Source organism: Eptesicus fuscus, chromosome 7, assembly GCF_027574615.1.
Source record: "Eptesicus fuscus isolate TK198812 chromosome 7, DD_ASM_mEF_20220401, whole genome shotgun sequence".
NCBI lineage: Eukaryota > Metazoa > Chordata > Mammalia > Chiroptera > Vespertilionidae > Eptesicus > Eptesicus fuscus.
The window spans coordinates 95,526,020-95,544,534 of NC_072479.1; the positions used below are offsets into that span (position 1 = coordinate 95,526,020).

The window sequence follows — 18,515 nt, forward strand, 5'->3', positions numbered from 1 at the left end:
GAGGGCTCCTGGACTGCAAGAGGGTGCAGGCTGGGCTAAGGGACCCTCCTCCCCTGAGTGCACAAATTTCGTGCACTAGGCCTCTAGTTTATTTATAAAATCACAGAGGTAGAAGCAGTAGCTCATAGAAGAAACGGGCTTAGGAAATAAGTTATAAAGGCAAAGGAAGAGCCCGTGGTGATTGTAAGTGAGGAAGGTAAAGGTGATGCGCCTAGGGCCGTGTCGGCAAACTGCGGCTCGGGAGCCACATGTGGCTCTTTGGCCCCTTGAGTGTACCTCAATCAGATTGAGGACATTTTTAGCAAAGGCCAGCTTAGGAGTACCCTAATTAAGTTAATAACAATGCACCTACCTATATAGTTTAAGTTTAAAAAATTTGGCTCTCAAAAGAAATTTCAGTCGTTGTACTGTTGATATTTGGCTCTGTTGACTAATGAGTTTGCTGACCACAGTGGTAAAGTAAGACCTAGCAATTTTACTTATGGATGTTTATCTGTAGAACTCGAAAACACTAATTTAAAAATATATATATATGCACCCCTATGTTCACTGCAGCATTATTTACAATTAGGGGCCCAGTGCACGAATTCGTGCACCTTGAAGGAACTGTGGGCCACGAGGCTGCGGTGGGCACAGGGGCAGGTCTTGGCCCAACCTCCGTGCCCCTGCCCAGCCCCTCCCACCGCAGCCCCCGGTCCTCTGTCTGCCAGCAGCCCTGATCCCGCCGTGCCGCTCCCATGGGCTGACTGCATGGAGTAATTGGGGCCCGCGCCAGCAGCGGGTGCAAGCTGTGGCTGCTGCCTTGCTACTGCCTTGATCACCCCTCAGGAGCAGGGGGAGGTGGAGAAGCCCTCAGGGGCGATTGGGGCCAGCAGCTGCTGCTCCCACCCGCTGATGGTGCCGAGTGATTGGGACCAGTGCTGGGCACTGGCAGCAGGTGCAAGCGGCAGCTCTGGTGCCGGCAGCAGGTGTGAGCAGGGCCGGCCCTGGCAGCAGGTGTGAGCACCGGGCAGGACCATGGTGCATGGGAGCAAAGAATTTTCAGTAACCACCAGAGGCTCGCCTTGATGACAGCAACCGGCGCCTTGCCTTGGTTTGGCGCCCCCACTCACCTGCTCTACCATCCCGCCACAGCCGATGCCCATCATGTTCTGTGCTCTGCTGCCTGCTGCTGACGCCCATCATGTTCTGCATGCGCCCCCTGGTGGTCAGTGCACGTCATAGCAACTGGTTGTTCAGTTGTTCTGCCGTTTGGTCTATTTGTATATTAGCCTTTTATTATATAGGATAGCCAACATATGGAAGCAAGACAAGTGCCATTAATAGACAATTGGATCAAGAAGATGTGGTCAGCCCTGGCTGGTATTCTCAGTGGTTAGAGCATCAGCCTGCACATTGAAGGGTTGCAGGTTTGATTCCCAGTCAAAGGTGAGCACATAGATTGCAGGTTCAATCTCCAGCCCTGATCAGGGCATGTGCAGGAGACAACCAATCGGTGTGTCTCTCTCACATTAATATTTCTCTTTCTTTTTCTTTCCACCCCCTTCTCCTTCTCTTCCTTCCACTCTCTCTGAAAAGCAATGGAAAAATATCCTCAGGTGAGGATGAACAAACAAACAAAGAGATGTGGTTACATACTATACATGAAATATTATTTGGCCATAAAAAAGAATTAAATCTTACCATTTGCAACAACATAGATGGACCTAGAGGATATTATGCTAAGTGAAGTAAGTCAGACAGAGAAAAACAAATACTATATGATTTCACTTATATGTTGAATCTAAAAAACAAAATAAATGAAAAAACAAAACAGAAACAAATCATAGATACAGAGAACAAACTGATGATTGCCGTATGGGAAGGTGGTTGGGGGTTGGGTAAGAAAGATGAGGTGTTAAAGTACAAATTGGTAGTTACAAAATAGTACAGCATGGGGAATATAGTCAATAATATTGTAATAACTATGTATGGTGCCAAGTGGGTACTAGACTTATCAGGGAGATCACTTCATAAATTATATAAATGTCTAACCACTATGCTATAAACCTGAAACTTATCCATAATAGTAAAAGTATAATATACTAATTAGACTGGACAGCCGAACGACCTTCCAGACGTCCTTCCAGACAAAGCCTCTGCGGCGGGGCTGAGGCAGAGGCGGTTAGGGGCGATCAGGCAGGCAGGCAGGTGGTTAGGGGCGATCAGGCAGGCAGATTAAGAGTCAGCAGTCCTGGATCATGAGAGGGTGCAGGCCAGACTGAGGGACGCCCCCTCCCCATACACAAATCTTGTGCACCAGGCCTCTAGTATAAAATAATGTCAACTAGAATTGAAAAATTAAAAAATGTAAAAACAATTTTAATAATTCTAGCAGATGAGGCAGAAAAATTAGGGTAACTCCAGATTAAGGTGGCATTATTTACAAAGCCCAGAGGTGAAAGCAACCCGAAAGTCCACCAAGGGATGAATGGATAAAGAAAATGTAGTGGCCTGGCTGGCGTGGCTCAGTGGTTGAGCATTGACCTATGAGCCAGGAGGCCATGGGTTGCAGGCTCAGTCCCTGGTTGGGGCGTGCAGGGTGTGATGATTCTCATCACTGGTGTTTCTATCTCTCTCTCCCTCTCCCTTCCTCTCTGAAATCAAGAAAAAAAATATTTCAAAAAGCAAGAAAATTTAGTACATGCCTAGAATGAAATATTATTTAGCCTTAAAATGAAGGGAATCCTGTCACATGCTACAGCATGGATAAATGTTGAGGGCATTATAGTAAGTGAAATACGTAAATCACAAAAAGAATTACTGTATGATTCTAGTTATATGAAGTATCTGAAGAAGTTAAACTAATAGAAACAGAAATTTAAAGGTGGCTGCCAGGGGCTGGAGGCAGGAGACAATGAAGGCATTGCTCAATAGATACAGTTTCAGTTTTTCAAGATGAAAACATTCTTGACATCTGTTGTATAGCACTGTGGATACAACACTTTTTACCTGCACACTTAAAAAAGGTGAAGATGGTAAAATTTATGGGTTTTTATTACCACAATTTAACAAAATTGTTTTAAGAACAAAGAGGAGAGCAGCCGGTGGTGCTCTCTTCACATCCGAATTTGTTTAGCTTAAAAAAAATAATAAAAAAATCGAGGAGCCTTGCCCTCAGTTCCCCAAGGACAGGGCTTCAAGAGTTGCAACCTTCCTTTTCCCACACTAGCAAAGACCTCCAGGTTCCGCCAGGTGTCGCCCTCGCCACCGGCCCAGGCCCCGCCCCTCTCCCCGCCCACCAGCTCGTTTCCTCCAATCGCGACCTTGGCCCCGCCCCTGCCCGAGCCTCTTTCCTGCATCCGGGCGTGGGTGGGCTGGCTCTGAAGCCTCGCGAGCGGCATGGAGGTCCACGGCGAACCCCAGTGCAGCCCGGGCTCTTCCTCGTCCCCCGAGGATGGCTCCGGGGTCTCGGTGTCCCAGGAGCTGCTGACGGCGGGGAGCGGCGGCCGCGGAGGTGACGGGCGGGTGGCTGCGGCGCGGGGCGCGCACGTGCGGCGGGGGGCGCGCTGTTGAAGCGGCCGGGAGGACCGCAGGGCTGTGTCCAGGCCCGGCGTCCCGGAGGGGGGCCCCGGGGTGACAGCAGGGATAGCGGGTGGAGGGCGTGCGCCGGGCTCCGGGGCCGGGGGTGGGGGTGGGGGTGGGGGTGGGGTGGGAGGTGTGTGGTTTTTCTTTTCCGCGTGGTATTGAGCGCCCGAGCATGCACCTCCCCTAAGGGGAGGACCTTAGGGTCGGCTCTCTGGGCCAAGCAGTTGGCAGGTCGGGAGCAGATAATTATTATGGATCGCCCCACCATCCCCACCCCCAACCCCCCTATACTCAGAGAACCAGCCCTTAGTGCCGCTTTCTTGTAGAGGGAGGGGCAGGTCCAGGGAATCCACACGGGATTTCAGACACCATAACAGAGAATTAAAAATCACAAACTCGAATCCCAGCCCCACGAGTCATTAGCTGTGGGACTTGAGGGGAGTTGCTTATGTTTTCAACCCCCCATTTTGTAGCAGTACCTATAGAATTATTGAGAGAGAATTTAATCCTCACAAGACCTCGTGCAGAAGGTTCTGTTATCTCCACTTGTAGACGAGGAAACAGAGACATGGTGTATATCATACAGATAAGTTGCCAGAGATCCTGTGGCTGGAAAAGAACAAAAACAGATTTGAATCCAATCGGTCTGCCTCCAGCATCCAAGCTCTAGTCTAGACGCTAATCCAATCGCTAGGCCTAAAGTAGGAAGCAGGGAATGATGGTGGAGCTCTGCTTTGTGGGCAGACAGGATTTGGGTACCAGAGTGAGGAGATTTTGCAGGTATTGGAAACGGGGCTGATTGGAGGAGTGGTGAATAATGAGACGGAATAGATGGAGTGGAGGTACACACTTCTCCAGAGGGCAGTTTTGTTTAGGTTGGGCATCTTTTTTTTTTTTTTAAATATATTTTATTGATTTTTCACAGAGAGGAAGGGAGAGGGATAGAGAGCTAGAAACATCGATGAGAGAGAGAGACATCGACCAGCCGCCTCTTGCACACCCCCCACCGGGGGATGTGCCCGCAACCAATGCACATGCCCCTGACCGGAATCGAACCCGGGACCCTCCAGTCCACAGACCGATGCTCTATCCACTGAGCCAAACCGGTTTCGGCTAGGTTGGGCATCTTTAATGAATGGGAACTAACCAGGCCGGCATGTTTTACAAATGAAGAAACCAATGCTCAAAGAGGTTGGGAATTTGCCGGATGTAACACAGCCAGTGGCCTCACGTAACCATTATTGTACCCTGCACGGCTTCCTCCACGCTGTCATTGCAGAGCAGCTTTTGTCACGGGTGGATTTCTGATCCAGAGAGGTGCGGTATAGGGTGCAGTTATTACTCAGCACCCGTGACACAGAGATGTATGAGACAGGCTTACGAAAGGGAAGATAGATTGCACAGGTTTGAATCCATGTGAAGAACTAACATGTTGTAACGGAACTTGGGGTGCTTCTCTTTCTAAAAGCGTTTTTGGGAAATGTGGGATGGTCAAGACTTGAGTATGGTCACAGAAAGTTTGCTGATTGGCTCCTGTTTCTTAATGCCATAATAAGTTGTGTGTGTGTCTGTGTGTGTTTTCAGGTATATGGGACAGATTGCTCATCAACCCCAAGCCTAATTCCAGAAAGAATTCCAGTCTTCAAACAGTTCGGATAGAGAGGAGTCCCTGTAAGTATCCTTTCCCCTCCCTCTCGTCCTCTCTCTCAAGAACCCTCTCTGATGTTAGATTCTGCCTAATTGAGCAGTTATTTGATGGGACAGTCTCTGCCTTGTGGTCAGACATTAAACCAGAGTCCAGTGGAGAAAGTCTTACTTGGGGATTTACATTGTGAAGTCTGTGCACAAGGATAGAATTCCTTACATAGTCTCCTGCTCTAAGACAGTAATAACTTTTCCCAGAAAAACTCTTTGTGGGATGAATTTTTGGAAATCAAAATTAATGTGTGGTGATTTCAGGAGGGAGGGGTGTGGGTGAGGTGGAGGAGGTATAGTGGGATGGAAAAAATATATTTAAAAAATTATTATTGTCAATCTCTGGAAAATGTTTTTAGAGGTTACTGAGCCCAAATTTAATACACATGTATGAGAAAACACCACCACATTCTATTAAATTGGACACATTTATTTATTTATTTTTAATATATTTTATTGATTTTTTACAGAGAGGAAGGGAGGAGAGGGTGAGGGATAGAGAGTTAGAAACATCGATCAGTTGCCTCCTGCACACTCCCTACTGGGGATGTGCCCGCAACCAAGGTACATGCCCTTGACCTGAATTGAACTTGGGACCCTTCAGTCCACAGGCCGACGCTCTATTCACTGAGCCAAACCGGTTAGGGCTGGACACAATTATTTAAATGGTAAATGTTACTTATGACATAACAGCCAATTCTGGTCATTAATTGCTCCATAATATTGCTATACTGCACACTCATAAGTATGTACCACACTCAGATTTTATTCATATAACATCAGTAATTCACTTAAAAAAATTTTTTTAAAAATTGATTTCAGAGAGGAAGGGAGAGGGAGAGAGATGAAACATCAGTGGTGGGAGAGATTCATTGATTGGCTGCCTCCTGTACACCCTCCTCTGGGGATGGAGCCCACAGCCCCTGGTATGTGCCCTGACCAGAAATTGAACCGTGACCTCCTGAGCCACATCAGCAGGCTTGTCCTTTCTTGACCTTTACCACCATTTTCTTTTCTCCCGTACTCTGGACATCTTATAACCTGTTGTGTAGCTGTGTCAGTGACTATGTTTTGAGAGCTAGTGATGTGCTGGGCCTCATAAGAGAAAGAAACTATTATCCCATATTTGTTGACTCCCCTGTTCATAGCACAATGCCTGGCAGTTATCACCCCTGTTTTACAGATGAGTAAACTGAGGTTTCCAGTGATTAAATGTCATAGTTAGGACTGCTGTTATTGCAAATGACTAAAATCCAACTCAGATTTCCTTAAGTAGGAAAAAAAGAAGGAAAAAGAGAGAGAGAGAGAGAGAGAGAGAAAAGAAAGAGGAAGGAGGGAGATAGAAATAGAGATCAAGGGAGGGAAGGAGGGAAAGGGAAAGAAAAGAGTAGGGAGGAAGGGGGAGGGGAAGGGATGAGGAGGAAAGGGAAGGAAAATGGAGAGGAAGGAAGGAAATGATGTTGGCTCATTTTATTGGGTAAAACCCAGTGATTTCAGATACATCTGCATCCAGGTGCCCGGTGTCATCAGCGGTCTTCTGCTCTGCATCTCTTAGCTCTTCTCTCCTAGGTGTTGGCTTAATCTAGAACAGGCTCTTCTCCCACCTCTAGCAAGCTGGCCAGTTTATCAGCAGCTCCAGGCTTAAATCCAGCAGCTCGCTCAGTCACTCACTCAGAAGGAGGATTTTTCCCCCCTGAACAGTTCAAACCATGTTTCAGGGTGATCTCTTATTGGCCTGACTAATTCATGGTGTCACTGTGTATGCCACTGAACCAACTCCTGGTGGCCAAGGTTGCAGAGCATGTAGGCACATCCAGGGTGAGGGGCAGGAGTGACTAAGAGTGACAGAACTAAAAAGGAAAGTCAGGGTTATGTTATTAGAAGAAAGGGGAATAGATGTTAGACAGGTAAAAACAAATGCTACTTAATTAACATGCCCAAGGCAATTCAGATAGTCAGGGGTGGAACTGGGATTCTGTTAGTAACCTTGTTGGTCGCCACCACACCTGGTGCACTTCACTATCAAGTCATAGGGCCTTCTTATTTACATTATTTGTTGAATGCCAGCGGTCGCCAACCAGTGGTCCGAAAGGTTGGTGACCGCTGTTCTAGGAGGTTACAGCGCTGGGGATATATGAAAAACCCAAATTATTGGTAAATAATTGCTGAATTGTGTTCGTCACAGGACTGGCTGGTATGGCTCCGTAATTGAGTGTTGACCTATGAACCAGGAGGTCACAGTTCAATTTCGGTCAGGGCATATGCCCGTATTGTGGGCTAGATCCCCAGTAGAGGGTGTGCACTGATGTTTCTACCTCTCTCTCCCTCTACCTTTCCTCTCTGAAATCAATAAAAATATATTTTTTAAAAAAGGAATTCAGAAGAGGATGGAGATTTTTTAAATGAAAGGAATATGAAAAATTTTTAAATTATACTTATTTTTATTATTACTATTAAATTCACAAATGTTTTAGAGAAAATTCTGGATTTTACAATTTGAACTTTGGGCAAATACTAATGTAAGTATTGATAAACTATGTTTTCTCTCTTTAGTATTGGACCAGGTACAGACCTTTCTCCCACAGATGGCTCAGGCGAATGAAAAGCTAAGAAAAGAAATGGCAGCTGCACCACCTGGTCACTTCAATATTGAAAATATTGATGAGACTCTTGGAAACATTATACAAATGGTAACTATACTTAGTTTTCATTTCATACAGTAAAATTACCAGTGTGCCTCATCACCTAAAAGGAGCGAGAACTTTTCCATTTTCATTTCACAGTTACTTTTCTTCCTGGTAAGTCAGCTCATGTTTCTAGTACTGTATAGGTACTTGGTCATTTAATGATTAAGGATCTTATATATAGGTTAGTAAGCTTCCCTGGGTGAAGTTGAGGGATTAAATAATACAGAGTCATAGGAGGGCTTTTCCAAGTCAAGTATTACACTTGCTTTCTTGAAGCGTTCATTTAGTAAATGTCCTAACTGGGTGTTTCTTTTTTTCCATCCCAGGCCCAAAAAGGTAATCATAGTCTGATCCATTGAAAATGCAAAAGTTAATGATATGTTTAACAGAATACATTATCTCACAGAACACATTACTTAAGCCACATGTGAAAAGGGTCTCAATTTACACTGAGTGGCCAGATTATTATGATCTCTGAATGCATAATAATCTGGCCACTCAGTGTATGTCCTATATAATAAAAGGCTAATATGCAAATTGTCCCCTCCACCAGGAGTTCGACCAGCAGGCAGGCCGGCCAACTGCCCATGTCCCCTCCCCCTGGCCAGGCTGGCCGGACCTCACCCATGAACGAATTCATGCACTGGGCCTCTAATACACACACAAACACACACACACACACACACACACACACACACACACACACTCAGTGGCCAGATTATTATGCGTTCAGAGATTATAATAATCTGGCCACTCAGTGTAGACTCCGGTCTTATTTCTGCACTGGAATTCTGTTATAATAGTTGTGTCTAGACAGAGCTGACACCATTGTTGGTAATATGTAATTAGTCAGCACATCTGGTCAGCTCTACCTCCAGAATATATCTCAAATCCAACTGCTTTGCATGAGCTCCATTCCTGCCACCCCTGGTCCTAATAATCACAGTCTCCCCTTTGGACTCTGGGAATAATTTCCCAACAGGTCTCCTTGCTCTCACCCTTTCTTCCCTAGAGTCAGTTCTTCACAGTGTGTGTGGCCCACCATTTGGGAACCAAGGGGCTTCCCGTCTCATTTCTGATCAATTCAAAGTCCTTCCAGGCCTGTGCGACCCTGCCTCCAGCTGCTAGCTGACCCTGCCTCCTGCCCAGTCCCCTCATTGTCGGCACTTGCATTTGTTCCCCTTACTCCAGGCCTTTTCCCTCATTGTAGAATGCTCTTCCCTAGACTTCTGCATCTTGACTCTGTCTCTTATCAATTGTCACCTCGTCCAGTGACCCTAATGTTACCTTATTCTGCTTTATTTTTCTTTCTTTTCTCTGTCCTGCACCATGCTATATATGTAAGTGTTGATTGTCTGTCTTTCCCTACTTGAACAGAGGTCAGCAAACATTTCCTGTAAGGGGCCATATAGTGAATACTCTAGGCTCTGTGGGCCACACTGTCTCTGTCCTGACCACTCATCTCTGCCGTTGTAGCCTGGAAGCAGCTGTAGGTGAGACTTAACGAATAGGCAAGTTCTACTAACTTTACTTATGGACACCGAAGTTTGAATTGCATATAATTTTCGTGTTTCATGAAATATTGTTCTTTTGATTTTATTTTTCCTCTACCACTTAAAAATATAAAAACCATTCTTAGCTCATGAGTTAATCCAAGACAGGTGGCAGGCTGGGTCTGGCCTGTAGGCCGCCAATCCCTGCTCAAAAACATAAGCTCCACAAAGGCAAAGATTTTATTGTTATTGTTGAGTCTCCAGTACCTGGTGTGGTGCCTGACTCAGGTTAATAGTTGTTGAATGAAAGAGTGTATTCAGGGCATATAGAATTGGGTTATGGGGGCCATTTTAGACTTAGAGTAAATGTAGATCATTGTGGTGTACTCTGTCAATTAAAAGAATAAAAGCGCCATATTGTATTAAAAACATGTCCTTTATGCCTTGGCCAGTGTGCCTCAGTTAGTTGGAGCATCATCCCATGCACTGAACAATCGAGGGTTCGATTCCGGTCAGGGAACATACGCGGGTTGCAGGTTTGATCCCCAGTCAGGGTGCTTAGCGGAGGCAACCGCCGGATGTTTCTTTCTCACATTTCTTCATTCTCTCTCTCTCTCTCTCTCTCTCTCCCTCTCTCCTCCCCTCCCTCCCTCTCTCTCCCCCCCTCCTTCCCTCTCTCTCCCCCTCCCTCTCTCTCTCCCCCCTCCCTCCCTCCTCCTTTTCCCCTCTCTTCCTCTCTCCCTCTCTCTTCCTATTTAAAAAAATCAATAAGAACATATCTTCAGGTAAGAATTGAAATAACAACATGTCCTTTGTGCTTCAATATTGTGCTAAATGTTGGTTGTTCCCAATGTTTTATTGTAACTTTTTAGGGAAATAAATTTCTCACGTGGTGTTTTTGCAGGATGTGGCCTTGTTTGAGATGAATCAGTCCGATTCAAAAGAAGGGGACAGTTCTGAAGAGAATTCACAGGACAGTTCCGAATCAGAGGACGAAGATGATAGCAACTCTTCTGAAGTCACCGTAGATAACATCAAGCTTCCTCATTCAGAAGATGGAAAAGGCAAGATAGAAGTCTTGGACAGTCCTGCCAGTAAAAAAAAGAAACAGTGAAATAAATTATCCAAGAAGCAGGTGACCTACGCCTGCTAATTCTGTGAAAAAGAATGTGGCTTGCTGGTTATTTTGCATTTCAGGTAGATGGTGCTTTTATGTCACATTGGATGTGTTTTGTTTCTTGGAGAAACAGAAGCTGACTTTTAAGTAGTTGGACTTGGGTAGCATTTAGGGATCTTCTAAGAGAAGTCTGTCTTTGATCTCATGCTGAAGAGATTCAGTTTAGAAAGCTTAACTATTTTGGGTGATGAGTGAATTTTTTGGCATCTTTTTTCTTCAGTATAGACTTCAGACATATCAAGCTTGTTTTTTATTTTCTTATTGATTTTTTTTTTTATAAAGAGAGAGGAAGGGAGAGAGAAACATTAATTTGTTGTTCCACTTATTTATGCACTCATTGGTTGATTCTTATATGTGCCCTGACCCTTGATTGACCTGGCAACCTTGGCATATCAGGACGACGCTCTAACCAACTGAGCTACCTGGCTAGAGCTTCAAACTTACTTTAAATTAAAAATATGAGTCAGCTGTTCATTTTAAATTATCTCAGATAAAACAACCTAGGTGGATTTTGTTGTTCTTATAACATCAAATTTATTTGTTAGCATCAAAATGAGCGAGAAATTTTTAAGAGAAATCCTTTTATAATAAAAAGAATTACCTAGATTTAGCTGCCCTCAGGCATATATCCTCTTATTTAAAAATATATTTGTTTCCAGTTTGAGCTGGAAAGCTGGTTCTCTGTGGGTTTAATCACCGTTGGTACCTCTGCAGTCACTCAATGGCTATAAAGCTTACTGGTTGGAAAAATTCATGTTTTGTTGTTGTTTTCTTTTTTTCATAAAGCAAATTTTTTTCCTCAGCTACACAGTTGCTCATGGTTTGAAACCTATCAAATGTAGAAACTATAGGGACACCACAGGAAAAAACAGGGCACAGAATTTTAAAAAGTTAACAGCTGTTTTCTCATTCAAAGCCAAAAACGGTCCACTGAAGTTGACTTTCTGCTCCATTCTTGACCTTGTTAAACTGTTTCAGATCTCATCTGCCATGGGGCTGGCTTTGCTGAGGATATGGATATTTTGTCCTCTAATGTAGAGCTTTCTTTTAAATATTTTTCTGTTATTCCTCATACTAGCCTTGTAAATACTCTAAAGACAATCCCCAAGGTTCTTTCTGGTATTTCCCATTGGAAACTGGAACCAGATCTCCCAGACTGTGCCTCATGGATGCAGGAGGAAACGAACAAATCTGGAAATAAAACTTCTAAGCTGGGAAGGGTAATGTGCTATTCTTCATAGCACCAAACACACTGTGATGAATTATTAGTGTAAGTATTTAAAGATTGTCTTCTACCAGATAATTTATTATGCTACTAGTACATTATGGGAAGAGTTGCATTTGCCTGGTTCACTACTTAGCATGGTGCATGGAACACAGTAGGCACTGAATAAATCAATTAACAGGTGTATGAGGACATTTTAAGCCATGGTAGGCTACTCCAGGCAGGGGGATATAAAGGTGTAACTTTACAGGAAATACATATACAAGCAGAAAAAGACTGAATGATCAGTAAAAGACTGGTCAGTCTAGAAATACATACTAGTATGTATAATTTAAATATTTTTCTCGTGCCATGGCTATTGCATATAATAGAACTCGGCTTCCTACAGTTGAGGAACTTAACTAAATTCAGGTCCTCTGGACATTATGACACAGAAGAAAAAAGAAAAAAATTAACAATTACTATATCATATGGATGTCATTTTAAGCAAGTGTAAAATGTAATAGTTATTTAATGTACAATGTTAGGACTGGCTAATTTTAAACAAGGTTATATTCTAGCCTTATACAATGTACTAAAATAAAATTCTATATGGATTAAAGATATAAATATAAAGAAATAAAATTATAGGGGTTCCATACTAACAGGGAGAATATTTAATAATGTAATTGGACAAAAACTTTTTTAAAAAGCAGAACATTAAAGCCCAAAGTTAAAAGAAATAGAAAGTTTATCCACATAAATATAAAAACCTAGTTGACAAAGACATTTAAAGGGCAAAGGACCAATTGGGAAAAATATTTGCAACATAAGACAGTGAGTGCCATTAGTATAAACAAGGCTCTTACAAATTAGTAAAAAAAAAAAAATTATATATATATAGTGAGAAGACCACAGGACGTAAACAAGTAACGAGTGTTCAACCACATTTATCAAAGAAATCAAGATTGTATTTCTTACCTATCAGATAGCAGATGAAACAATAGTACTTAACTGAGCCCTTTCTGTGTGTCAGCCACTGTTTTTCTTTTTTTACTTTTAAAAGTTACCATCATTCATATGTATATAAGAACTTCTTGAGTTGTACATTTAACATTCATGCACTTTATGTATGTTATACCTTCATTAATAAGCTGTTTTGTTTGTAAACAGTTTGCCTTACAGTCTATTGGAAAGGAAACCACTATTGTGCTTTGGTTGGTCTGACCCTGTGCTCTCTGCCGGATGCTGAGGTGAGAGATGATGGCAGCCACTGGGAAAATAGCTCTGTTCCTGCTGAGGTTGATGAAATGTTCTCTTCAAACTTGTGGGGTAGTGTATCGTCTATGGCTCTGTGACAGTTAGAAATCGCAAAATTTGGTGTAATGGTCTCTGCAACAAAAATTTCATTCTGAATGAATCTGCCATCTGTTCTCATAACACTTTAATCATGCATCAAATATTATAAAAAATGCCTTGCAAAGTAGTTTGTGGTTTGTATTCTTGTGCTTGTATCCACTACTATGGTAGGAAAGACAAGGACAAATGATGAGTCTTGCTTTCATCTGTGTTTCCCTCAGTGCCTAGTATATATAGTGCCTTTCATTCGGTTGGAATGTACAATAAATGTTCATTAAACTATTTTTTCTCTCTTTATGTGAATAAAGTAATTCATCTTAAATATCAATGGTTCACAAGCTTGGGGAAAAAAAGGAAAAATATGATTGGTAGACTTTTCCCAAAAGTTTAATGTTGGAATCTTGGTGGTTGACTCCCCACCATCCATTCATGGAAAAGTCTTGGCAGTGATTGGTTTGGGTATGGGTGTGGGACATGAACCTTCCCAATAAGGCATGAGCCAAGTCTTGTTAGTAGACTTTGGGAAGGGCAAGTATTTATCATTCCTAAACAGGAGGCACATGAGGAGCTGGGTCCTTTCTGGAGAAAGGACTGGATACTTATTACTGCGTATGATTCCTGGGATTCCCATCTAGTAGCCATAAATGGAGTCAACTCTTGAGGTACAGTCAGCACACCAAGGACAGCAGAGACAAGCAAGGACATCGAGTCACTGCATCGCATAACTCTAGATTGAACTGTTGCTGAATTTCTTGTTTCAAGACAAATTTTCTTATTGTTAAAAAGAAAAAAGGTCACCACCTTATGAGATACTCTGCTAATACCCGTTCCAAAGATGAGAAAACTGGTATGGAGATACTAAGCAGATTTCCTAAGGTTTCACAATGGGTTCATTTACGTTCAGTCACATACCTAGCCATCATCGTCGGCCTGCTAGTCACTGTGCTGTGAGCACAGGCTCTGAAGCCTCCTGGATCAGATCCCAGCCCAGCCACATCTCAGTTTCTCCATCTGTCAATGGGAATAACAGTGTCCCTCGAGGGGTCTTAATAAGAAATTAATGAATTAATAGATATCATATGCTGAGAACAGTGAATGTATGGTATAGAAATCTATACTAATAAAAGAAATATGCAAATTGACCGTACCTCCGTGACACCCACCAGTCAATCAGGAGTGGGTATGCAAATCAACCCAACAAAGATGGCGGGTTAATTTGCATATGCAGGCGTGGAGGGGCGGGATGCTTGCTATGAGGTGGGGGGAGCGGGGGGTGGAGGGAGCTATAGGAGCGGTGCTTTGGCCGGGAGCAAAGACTGCAGGCTCCCAGGGGCCCAGGAGCGAGGACTTGCAGGCTCCTGGGCAGCCAGGAGCGAAGCCAGGGGAAGGAAGGCCTATTCTTGCACGAATCTTTGTGCAACAGGCCTCTAGTAATACATAATGGGAGCAAAAACTTTGGGGAAACTTGGTAAGATTAAAGATTCCTACATCCTTTGACACAGGAATTCCACTCCTAGGAATTTATCCAATTAAATAAGTATGGCTTTGTTCACAAATTTCTATATAAGATTTATTGTGATGTTTAAAATAGCAAAAAAGCAGACCTACTAGTAAATATTCCAACAATAGAGAGCATTAGTTTAAACAAGGCTCTTACAAATTAGTAAGATAAAGCCACTAAACATACAGAGGAACATTTATTGGCATAGAAAGATGCTTACAGATGGTTAATTGAAAAAGCAGGCAACAAAGTCATGTACACTTATATTGATTCTGTAAAACAGTATATGCCTAGAAAAAGTCTGGAAATCTCAAATGATATCTGGTTATTTCTGTGTGGAGAGTTTATGGTGAGTCTTACCTTCCTGTTTTACATATTTTTACATAGTTTGGTATTATTTAATTATTTAAAAATCCACTTGGGTATTATTTGCAAAGTAGTAATAATAAGCCACCCTATCCATAATGTCTCATGGCTGATGATATTCTGGTCCAGGTTTCCCCTCAATAGCTATTATTTTCTTGGAGGGTGGTATGGGGGAACCAAATTTGGTTCCTCACCCTGTCTCTACCTACTTCCACAAAAGCTCTTGCAGATAATGTCCAATATGCTTAGTTTTTTTACTTTAGTTTTTTCTTTTAAATATATTTTTATTGATTTCAGAAAGGAAGGGAGAGGGAGAGAGAGATAGAAACATCAATGATGAGAGAGAATCATTGATTGGCTGTCTCCTACTGGGGATTGAGCCAACAACCTGGGCACATGCCCTGACCGGGAATTGAACCGTGACCTTCTGGTTCATTGGTCGATTGATGCTCAACCACTGAGCCACGCCGGCTGGGTTAGTTTTTTGGTTTGACATTTGAATGTGCCTACCGTTCACTACCCAGGCCCTGATTTAGGCATTGGCAATAAAAGCCACATCGGCTTGGTTAAGACCACCAGCTCCATTGCTCAAGTGCCTGCTCTGCCACTTAATAGCTATGTGATTTGGGCAGGTTACTTAACCTCTTTCGTTTGAAAGCAAATATTTCTTGAGCTTCTCCTACATAGTAGGCACTAGAGATGCAGCACTGAACAAAAGAAGCACCTGTTCATGAAGCTTACATTCTAATAGGGGGAGATCAGTGGTAAATAAATCAGGTTATGATAAATGTTATGAAAATAACACAGGATGAGGAGAATAAAGAATGACAGGGCAGATGAGGTATGAATGTGGGTACATAGGTGCTAGGAAGAGTAGTCAAGGAATGTATCTCTACTGACGTGATATTTGAGGAGAGACCTAAAGAAAGTAAGGCAGCCAGCCAGGAGGTGGTGTGTGGGGAAAGAGTTTCAGGAAGAGGCAGTGGCCTGCTGGTGCTGGCTTGCATTTGATCTGATCACATACATCTCTTCCCAAACTTGTGTTCAGTGAAGTCAAATTGATGGCTTAACCCTTTGCACTCGCTGCTTTTTTCTCGATTCCTTTATTCTACTCGGGATTTAAATTTCGTGCACTGGGCCTCTAGTCCTATATAATAAAAGAGTAATATGCTAATTATCCAATATGCCTTGAGGCATAACGACCAACCACATAATGACCAGAGCATGGATCTTCCGAAGGGTGGGGCAGCGAACTACAAGCAGGTGGTGAAAAGCTACAGGAGGGGGCAGGGCAGCAAGCTATGGGGGGTGGGAGGAGTGGAGAGGGGGGCGGGGGGAGCTACAGGAGGGTGGCAGAGAGCTACTGGCACATGGATTCGTGCGTAGGGCTACTAGTAAGTTAGATAAAAGAAGATGATGGCTTGGTAGTGGTAGAGGTAGTAAGAAGAGCACCTCAATTTATTCACTTTTTCAGATATTTTGAAGGTTAAGTAAGATAACATTTAAAAAGTGCTTAACATTGGCCTAGCACACAGGAGGCCAGCAATAGATGATAGCTGTTATTATTATTATTATTATTATTTTATTATTATTTTTATTTTTAAATATTTTTATTGATTTCAGAGAAGAAGAGAGAGGGAGAGATAGAAACATCAATAATGAGAGGGGATCATTGTTCGGCTGCCTCCTGCACACCCCTCACTGGGAATTAAGTCTACAACCTGGGCATGTGCCCTCTTGGGGAATCAAACCTTGACCTCCTGGTTCATAGGTCAACACTCAACCACTGAGCCACGCCGGCCAGGCTGTTGTTATTATTATTGACAGAATGCCAATCCTGGAGTGAGGAGGGGGTGTTCATATCTGGTTAGGAAGGCAAATAATTTTAGCAACAAGTGGTAAGTACTACTAGTATGTTCCAGACAAGTGGGAGCGTAGAGGAGAGACACTTCGGCCAAGTTGGGGGTAGGAAGGCCAGGGAGGCTGTTTAAGAGGGCGGCTTTCGCAAGGGCCTGGGGAAATGGAATTAGAAGAAATGTACAACTGCTTCAAGTATCTACACCTCCCCAGTTCCGTGACAAACAGATCCTTTAGCAAAACAATCAGTGATCTGAAGGAACAGTGATAATTTAGTTACTCGGTGTGTTAATTAAATCACCCAGTAGTCTGTAGATCATTAGGTTCCAACTCATATTCACCGGTAATTTTATGAATTCCATGGAGCCTTTGATTCTGATCAACAGTCTGATGTAAAAACTCCAGCTGGTAAGAACTCACTGTGAAAAAAGAAGTGTTTAATCTGAGGCCCAAGCATGGGCTTCAGGAGGCCTGGAACCCCATGAGGACACTTGCAGAATTATGTGTGTGCAGTGAACGTGGGGAGTAGAAGTGAAACAGAGGGGTTCCATTTTTATCAAATTCTCAAGGAAGTTTTATGGCCCAAAGAAGATTAAAAACACTGCTACTGAGAGTCACATTAGAAGGTAAAATTAGCCTAGAAGAACGGGCATGTTTTTGTTTGCCATCTCATCTATCATGAAAATATTTGGTAACATGATATTTTAAACCATCTGAAAGCAGTTCAAACACTGCATTTAGAAGTGGTTCCTTTATAATAAGGCCTTTGTCATTTATTCAAATATGAACCCTGAGAACATTCATTCCAACTGAGAACTTCAGCTGTGCGAAGCTCGGATGGTAAATGAGCTACCGTATAATAAATAACAAGTGCTTTTAGACAAGATTTGCTCTGTTGACCATGCCAGGATCACCTGATATTCTTCCTTTGGAGTGCTTTCTGTCTTTGATTTTGTTATTGTTGCTTACTGATTATTGATTTCCTACCGTCCCCTGATTGTAGGCTGCCAGAGTCTTCATAGTAACAACTATTCCCTAAGGGCTTCTTCAAAGCCAACGCGATTGCAGACATTTTACTTTAAAAGGAGGAATAATAGAAGTGAATTGCTCTGACCATCTTCTAGTCATACAAGAATGGTGATCATTTTACCTATTATTTTTGTCTGACAACAGACAATGAATTCTGTGAGTAGAGTGTGAGTTGTATTAATTCCCACTTCTTGAGCACAGACTACGGCCCAAACACCTTGTTAATTGTATTATGTGGATGATTCCATTGGATCCCTCCAACACCCAATGAGACAGGGTCTTTACCTATTTTATAGATTCCAGACCTAGCCTCTGAGTGAGATAGGTCACTAACTTGCCCAAGATCACACAGCCAGCGAGCAGCAAAACCAGTAAATAGAAAATGGAAAACAAGATTTCCTCTGAAGGATGGGTGAGCTGCAGAAGGGAAGGCACCCGTTTCCCCTGGGCCATCGTTACTTTTCATCGGTGGCATTTCCCAGTGCTGCTGTATCGGGCACCGTGTTAGGACATGGATGAGAGAAAGAGTATAGGAGCCAGTGATTACTGAAAAGGGTTGTAGGCAAATAAATTAATCCAT

At 43.0% G+C, this 18,515-nt stretch overlaps 1 protein-coding gene across 1 annotated transcript; it reads left to right on the forward strand.

Moving 5' to 3' along the window:
• Positions 1 to 3,330: 3,330 nt before the first annotated feature.
• Positions 3,331 to 13,479, forward strand: NOPCHAP1 (NOP protein chaperone 1). The gene is made up of 4 exons (XM_054719434.1): positions 3,331 to 3,496; positions 5,152 to 5,238; positions 7,816 to 7,952; positions 10,347 to 13,479. Exons 1-4 carry the CDS (start codon positions 3,382 to 3,384, stop codon positions 10,554 to 10,556), a joined length of 549 nt encoding a protein of 182 aa, XP_054575409.1. The 5' UTR covers positions 3,331 to 3,381; the 3' UTR covers positions 10,557 to 13,479.
• The last annotated feature ends 5,036 nt before the right edge of the window (positions 13,480 to 18,515 follow it).

Coding starts and splice junctions, on each gene's coding strand:
- NOPCHAP1 (XM_054719434.1), top strand. CDS start 3,382: ATGGAGGTCCACGGCGAACCCCAGTGCAGCCCGGGCTCTTCCTCGTCC. Junction 3,497..5,151: donor GGGGAGCGGCGGCCGCGGAG/GTGACGGGCGGG, acceptor GTGTGTTTTCAG/GTATATGGGACAGATTGCTC. Junction 5,239..7,815: donor TCGGATAGAGAGGAGTCCCT/GTAAGTATCCTT, acceptor TTCTCTCTTTAG/TATTGGACCAGGTACAGACC.